Source organism: Micromesistius poutassou (assembly GCF_964030765.1).
Source record: "Micromesistius poutassou genome assembly, contig: SCAFFOLD_2338, whole genome shotgun sequence".
Classification (NCBI taxonomy): domain Eukaryota; kingdom Metazoa; phylum Chordata; class Actinopteri; order Gadiformes; family Gadidae; genus Micromesistius; species Micromesistius poutassou.
In genome coordinates this window covers 64,692-72,500 of record NW_028177664.1, presented here as the reverse complement: position 1 = coordinate 72,500, position 7,809 = coordinate 64,692, and the positions used below count along the sequence as shown (strand labels likewise).

The window sequence follows — 7,809 nt, the reverse complement described above, 5'->3', positions numbered from 1 at the left end:
AGTCCCATCGCCGGGCGTCGTTTTGCTATGAGTTAAGATACCGTTTATTCGTGGAATCAGGCCTCCCTGGTGAATATGTTTTTCTTTAGCTCTACTACTAGGTAGGTACATTTACATTTAGGGCATTTAGCAGACGCTTTTATCCAAAGTGACTGACAACGGTTAATACACAAGTGTGTCTTGCTCAGGGACAAGTGTCTTGCTCAGTGACACATCGACACTAGGATGAGCCGGGGATCAAACTAGCAACCTTCCGGTTACAAGTCAACCTGCTCTACCTCCTGAGCTAAGCCGACCCCGACATTGGAGGATTGAACCCACAAAGGATTGAACTTCTATTAGATGAGACGAGTACTTCAGTACTTAACTCATCTGGGAGTGTGCGGCACTAATTCAACGTTTAAACGATGATCTCCTGGGACGGTGCGTACCCGTTGCGGACAAGGTCGTAGGTGTTGTTGTGGAAGTCGTGGGGCGAGGGTGAAGCCACGCAGGTGTCCAGGAAGAGAACCAGGCCACCGTCGTCCCTCCTCAGGTTCACTTGGACGTACATGTCCTGGTTCAGGGTCACCACGTATGGAACCTGGGTCACCTGATCCGGGAAAGGACCAACATAAACGTCAGAAAGAGGAAGATTTACGCAACTAAAACTATATTTTACCTTTTGGAAATGATGCTCACTATTGCATATGAGTATATGAATACTAGTGTGTAGGTACATAGATGTGTAGGTACATAGATATGTATTACGTGTATTACTTTTGTCCTGTTTTTCTTTTGTTGTCTCGGGGGGGGGGGGGGGGGGGGGAGTGCACGTGTGTACATACAAAGCTGCTGACTTCATGACCCCTACCATAGATGTAAAACTTTTGGAGGTGTAGAAGGCCATGGTCCCGTTGAATCTGCCCATGCCCGTGATAGTGCCATTGACCTGGGACCGGGCGACATACAGGATCTGGACTGTGGTGTCCGGCTCCATGTGACAGTCCACGTTCAACTTGAGCGAGGACTGACGTGTGACCAGGCCGTAGTCAGACTTATAGGCGCGCACCGCATTCCTATACACGATTCTGCCACTCTCAAACTGTTTCGATAAGAGAACACATCGGAAATGAGGGGACATTTGCTGTCCGCCGGGCCGCTGGGACGTCAAACAAACGTTGACAATGGAACGATGTCATTCTGTGTGATTGCTCATGGAAAGCGATTGGATGCTTACCGTGCGTGCTGTGCCACAAGTATTCATCGGGAAACTGAAGGTCACTTGGAATGCAGAGATTTGGGGTCTGCAGTTCTGGTCATTCAAGTACAGACTGCTGCCATCGTAGCCCAGAGAGTCGAGGTAGGACTTCTCAATCACAATGTTCATGTTGTCTGAAGAACACTCAGCACGACCTGGTGGAGACACAATAACCCATTCTTACGCGAGTTTCTTTTTTTGAAATTTCCAATCAACGTTCACCTTTGCACTTCTCTTCAATGCTATGTTATAAAGAAAGGGGATTCTGAAGGACAGTGATTGTCTGCATTCATTTTCCAGCGAGACTGTGATGAAGGGCTGGATTGGGCTGACCCCATGACTTTGTTGGGTCAGATTTAGCCATATGGAATAATACAAAACGTCCGTGCCAGTTGACTTGAAGTCTACACTGACCTGCGCTTGATGGAAGAGAGCTTGTGAATTCGGCATTGAACCCTCGGCCGTCCACTGAGCCGTCAGTCCGGAAGAGAACCGTGATGTAAGTGGAGGAGGACTGGAAGAAGTTCAACGTGTTGTTGCACAATTTCCCCAAAGGTCGTGATTTCACACTGGGTCCATCGTAGACGGCGACGTAGTCACAGGAACAGCAGTTCTCCAACCTGGATACACAACGGATCACCCGGTCAGCTGAAGAACAGCTACGTTAATAACTCAAATGTTTTGTGTCTGTGTGTGTGTCTGTGACTCACTGGAGGTCAGTGATGGACAGGTATATCCTATGGTTATTCGATGCTCTCAGCTGCCACACGCAGTAGCTGTTGCCGTGGTAGTAGCCAGGGTAGCCCGGGCTGGAGAATGACCCAGAGATGGATAGAGAGCCTCCGCAAGGTTGACCTGTAGGAGGTGAAGCATCAGAATTGGGTTATTATGCTCTATTTTTCAATTGAGGGGATGCTTATGCAATACGCGTAGTATTAACCACACAAGCTGTGGTTTTGATATTGTGAATGGAGAGATATTGTCTCACTGGATGGTTTTCACTTCACTGGAAATGTTCATGTAATCGAATGTAGATGTTTAAGTAATTGATACCAGAGATGGTTCATTACCTGTAGGAACATCTGTAGAAACATCTGTAGTGTTTGAACACTGAGCTGCAAGATGGATGAAAGTAGGTTTCAGTTTTTAAAATCACTTTTTTTTTTAATTTATGCAAACATTTCAATGCATACCAATATTTTCATTTCATTTGTTAGTTCTTGTCAGTTCTTACGTTGACTGGAATGTCATTATGAATCACCTTACACCTTAACTTATCTTTAAACTGATACTTTGAAAATATTTGTACACTTTTCAACACTGAGCTGTAAGACATGACAATGGGCTTCAGTCTTTAAAGTGACCTTTTTTTCATTAATGGAAACAATTTACGGCAGCTTTTGATTTTACAGGCCTTGTCACTTACAGTGGTAGTCATAGCAACAGTTGCCATAGGATTCACAGGAGTAGGCGCAGGAACAGTTTACGACCAAATAGCCGCAGTTATATCTGCAGGAACCGTCCGCTGGCAAAAAAATACAAAAACAAATCACACAAATAGCAATCAACAGTTTGCCTTCATGTTTTCTTTTAGTAGACCGGAAAGACGTTCAAATGAATGTATCGTCACTCTTGTTTCTGAGACTCACCCACAACTCTGTAATTGGCCAGAAATCCTTGGAATGTCGCACTCCCGTCAGTTGTGAAGCGCACGGTCAGAGTCTTACCAGTGGAGTGGAAGGTAGAACTCTGATTACCACACAATCTCCCAAGCTCCCTTTGGTGAATATCGGGGCCATCATAGACCTGGATGCCATCATATCTGCAGTCCGCCCCCTCCAAACTGTGGATAGCATTTGTGTCACAGAAAATGTAAACATTGAACATGAGCCGAAGACAACGCTTCATCGTGGTCAAATGCAGCAGGAAAATACGTTCCTCAATATCAAATGATGTCAGATTGGTGATGAGATGATCATGCTTACTTCACATGAAGGAACACCAGCTCTATAACTTCAGAGCCTGGACTGATGATCCATACACAATCCATGTCGTTAGGATAATCTTGTGGGTAGTTGGGGCTGGTGAAATTGCCCTCAGTAGAGTACAGCCACCCACCACAGTTATTAACTGAAAGGCGATCACAGAGAACATTGGAGCAAGGGTTTGCCATCATAATGCACAGTAAATACATATAATGTATATGTTACTGACCAGTACAGTTTGCAATATTATTACAAGAACATATACATGGATGCAGCGTTATCAAGCACTTGAAATGTTCATGTCATAGAATGTAGATGTGTTAGTAATTGATACCAGAGATGGTTCATTACCTGTAGGAACATCTGTAGTGTTTGAACACTGAGCTGCAAGACGGATGAAAATAGTTTCAGTTTCAGTTTTTAAAATCACTTTTTTTTCATTTATGCAAACATTTCAATGCATACCAATATTTTCATTTCATTTGTCACACGTCAGTTCTTATGTTGACTGGAATGTCATTATGAATCACCTTACACCATACCGTATCTTTAAACTGATACTTTGAAAATATATTTACATTTTTCTACACTGAGCTGCAAGACAGATGAAAATGGGCTTCAGTCTTTAAAGTAACCTTTTTTTCATTAATGGAAACATTTTACGGCAGCGTTTGATTGTACAGGCCTTGTCACTTACAGTGGTAGTCATAGCAACAGTTGCCATAGGATTCACAGGAGTAGGCACAGGAACAGTTTCCGACCAAATAGCCGCAGTTATATCTGCAGGAACCGTCTGCTGGCAAAAAAATACAAAAACAAATCACACAAATAGCAATCAACAGTTTGCCTTCATGTTTTCTTTTAGTAGACCGGAAAGACGTTCAAATGAATGTATCGTCACTCTTGTTTCTGAGACTCACCCACAACTCTGTAATTGGCCCAAAATCCTTGGTATACCACACTCCCGTCAGTTGTGAAGTGCACGGTCAGAGTCTTACCAGTGGAGTGGAAGGTAGACCTCTGATTACCACACACTCTCCCAAGCTCCCTATGGTGAATATCGGGGCCATCATAGACCTGGATGCCATCATATCTGCAGTCCAGCCCCTCCAAACTGTGGATAGCATTTGTGTCACAGAAAGTGTAAACATTGAACATGAGCCGAAGACAACGCTTCATCGTGGTCAAATGCAGCAGGAAAATACGTTCCTCAATATCAAATGATGTCAGATTGGTGATGAGATGATCATGCTTACTTCACATGGAGGAACACCAGCTCTATAACTTCAGAGCCTGGACTGATGATCCATACACAATCCATGTTGTTAGGATACTTTTGCGGGTAGTTGGGGCTGGTAAAATTGCCCTCAGTAGAGTACAACCACCCACCACAGTTATTAACTGAAAGGCGATCACAGAGAACATTGTAGCAAGGGTTTGCCATCATAATGTATGGTAAATACATATAATGTATATGTTACTGACGAGTACAGTTCACAATATTATTACAAGAACATATACATGGATGTAGCTTTATAAAGCAATTGAAATGTTCATGTCATAGAATGTAGATGTGTTAGTAATTGATACCAGAGATGGTCCATTACCTGTAGGATCATCTGTAGTGTTTGAACACTGAGCTGCAAGACGGATGAAAATAGTTTCAGTTTCAGTTTTTAAAATCACTTTTTTTTCATTCATGCAAACATTTCAATGCATACCAATATTTTAATTTCATTTGTCACACGTCAGTCCTTACGTTGACTGGAATGTCATTATGAATCACCTTACACCTTAACTTATCTTTAAAATGATACTTTGAAAATATATTTACACTTTTCGACACTGAGCTGCAAGACAGATGAAAATGGGCTTCAGTCTTTAAAGGAACCTTTTTTTCATTAATGGAAACATTTCACGGCAGTTTTTGATTTTACAGGCCTTGTCACTTACAGTGGTAGTCATAGCAACAGTTGCCATAGGATTCACAGGAGTAGGCGCAGGAACAGTTTCCGACCAAATAGCCGCAATTATATCTGCAGGAACCGTCCGCTGGCAAAAAAATACAAAAACAAATCACACAAATAGCAATCAACAGTTTGCCTTCATGTTTTCTTTTAGTAGACCGGAAAGACGTTCAAATGAATGTATCGTCACTCTTGTTTCTGAGACTCACCAAAAACTCTGTAATTGGCCAGAAATCCTTGGAATGTCTGACTCCAGTCAGTTGTGAAGCGCACGGTCAGAGTCTTACCAGTGGAGTGGAAGGTAGACCTCTGATTACCACACACTCTCCCAAGCTTCCTTTGGTTAATACCGGTGCCATCATAGACCTGGATGCCATCATATATGCAGTCCGGCCCCTCCAAACTGTGGATAGCATTTGTGCCGCAGAAAATGTAAACATTGAACATGAGCCGAAGACAACGCTTCATCATGGTCAAATGCAGCAGGAAAATACGTTCCTCAATATCAAATGATGTCAGACTGGTGATGAGATGATCACGCTTACTTCACATGGAGGAACACTAGCTCTATAACTTCAGAGCCTGGACTGATGATCCATACACAATCCATGTTGTTAGGATAATCTTGTGGGTAGTTGGGGCTGGTAAAATTGCCCTCAGTAGAGTACAGCCACCCACCACATTTATTAACTTAAAGGGGATCACAGAGAACATTGGAGCAAGGGTTTGCCATCATAATGCACGGTAAATACATATAATGTATGTTACTGACGAGTACAGTTTGCAATATTATTACAAGAACATATACATGGATGCAGCTTTATCAAGCACTTGAAATGTTCATGTCATAGAATGTAGATGTGTTAGTAATTGATACCAGAGATGGTTCATTACCTGTAGGAACATCTGTAGGAACAACTGTAGGAACATCTGTAGTGTTTGAACACTGAGCTGCAAGACGGATGAAAATAGTTTCAGTTTCAGTTTTTAAAATCACTTTTTTTTCATTCATGCAAACATTTCAATGCATACCAATATTTTCATTTTATTTGTCACCCGTCAGTTCTTACGTTGACTGGAATGTCATTATGAATCACCTTACACCTTAACTTATCTTTAAACTGATACTTTGAAAATATATTTACACTTTTCTACACTGAGCTGCAAGACAGATGAAAATGGGCTTCAGTCTTTAAAGGAACCTTTTTTTCATTAATGGAAACATTTTACGGCAGCTTTTGATTTTACAGGCCTTGTCACTTACAGTGGTAGTCATAGCAACAGTTGCCATAGGATTCACAGGAGTAGGTACAGGAACAGTTTCCGACCAAATAGCCGCAGTTATATCTGCAGGAACCGTCCGCTGGTAAAAAAAATACAAAAACAAATCACACAAATAGCAATCAACAGTTTGCCTTCATGTTTTCTGTTAGTAGACCGGAAAGACGTTCAAATGAATGTATCGTCACTCTTGTTTCTGAGACTCACCAAAAACTCTGTAATTGGCCAGAAATCCTTGGAATGTCTGACTCCAGTCAGTTGTAAAGCGCACGGTCAGAGTCTGACCAGTGGAGTGGAAGGTAGAACTCTGATTACCACACACTCTCCCAAGCTTCCTTTGGTTAATATCGGTGCCATCATAGACCTGGATGCCATCATATATGCAGTTCGCCCCCTCCAAACTGTGGATAGCATTTGTGCCGCAGAAAATGTAAACATTGAACATGAGCCGAAGACAACGCTTCATCGTGGTCAAATGCAGCAGGAAAATACGTTCCTCAATATCAAATGATGTCAGATTGGTGATGAGATGATCATGCTTACTTCACATGGAGGAACACCAGCTCTATAACTTCAGAGCCTGGACTGATGATCCATACACAATCCATGTTGTTAGGATAATCTTGTGGGTAGTTGGGGCTGGTAAAATTGCCCTCAGTAGAGTACAGCCACCCACCACACTTATTAACTGAAAGGCGATCACAGAGAACATTGGAGCAAGGGTTTGCCATCATAATGCACGGTAAATACATATAATGTATATGTTACTGACGAGTACAGTTTGCAATATTATTACAAGAACATATACATGGATGCAGCTTTATCAAGCACTTGAAATGTTCATGTCATAGAATGTAGATGTGTTAGTAATTGATACCAGAGATGGTTCACTACCTGTAGGAACATCTGTAGGAACAACTGTAGGAACATCTGTAGTGTTTGAACACTGAGCTGCAAGACGGATGAAAATAGTTTCAGTTTCAGTTTTTAAAATAATTTTTTTGTCATTCATGCAAACATTTCAATGCATACCAATATTTTCATTTCATTTGTCACGTGTCAGTTCTTACGTTGACTGGAATGTCATTATGAATCACCTTACACCATACCGTATCTTTAAACTGATACTTTGAAAATATATTTACATTTTTCTACACTGAGCTGCAAGACAGATGAAAATGGGCTTCAGTCTTTAAAGTAACCTTTTTTTCATTAATGGAAACATTTTACGGCAGCGTTTGATTTTACAGGCCTTGTCACTTACAGTGGTAGTTATAGCAACAGTTGCCATAGGATTCACAGGAGTAGGCGCAGGAACAGTTTCCGACCAAATAGC

At 41.8% G+C, this 7,809-nt stretch overlaps 1 protein-coding gene across 1 annotated transcript in view; it reads right to left on the bottom strand.

Annotated features, from left to right (window-relative positions):
• LOC311375816 (scavenger receptor cysteine-rich domain-containing protein DMBT1-like) overlaps positions 1-5,272 on the bottom strand; it is a 5,890-nt gene extending 618 nt beyond the window's left edge. The window contains exons 1-11 of the mRNA XM_084490865.1: positions 5,179-5,272; positions 4,833-4,865; positions 4,482-4,626; positions 4,146-4,339; positions 3,923-4,018; positions 2,311-2,355; positions 1,951-2,095; positions 1,655-1,860; positions 1,220-1,395; positions 854-1,084; positions 432-592 (exon numbers count right to left, since the gene is read on the bottom strand). Coding sequence (XP_084346991.1) covers positions 432-592; positions 854-1,084; positions 1,220-1,395; positions 1,655-1,860; positions 1,951-2,095; positions 2,311-2,355; positions 3,923-4,018; positions 4,146-4,339; positions 4,482-4,546 — 1,319 coding nt within the window. The 5' untranslated portion in view covers positions 4,547-4,626; positions 4,833-4,865; positions 5,179-5,272. The remainder of the gene's footprint in view (positions 1-431; positions 593-853; positions 1,085-1,219; positions 1,396-1,654; positions 1,861-1,950; positions 2,096-2,310; positions 2,356-3,922; positions 4,019-4,145; positions 4,340-4,481; positions 4,627-4,832; positions 4,866-5,178) is intronic.
• Positions 5,273-7,809: the final 2,537 nt, after the last annotated feature.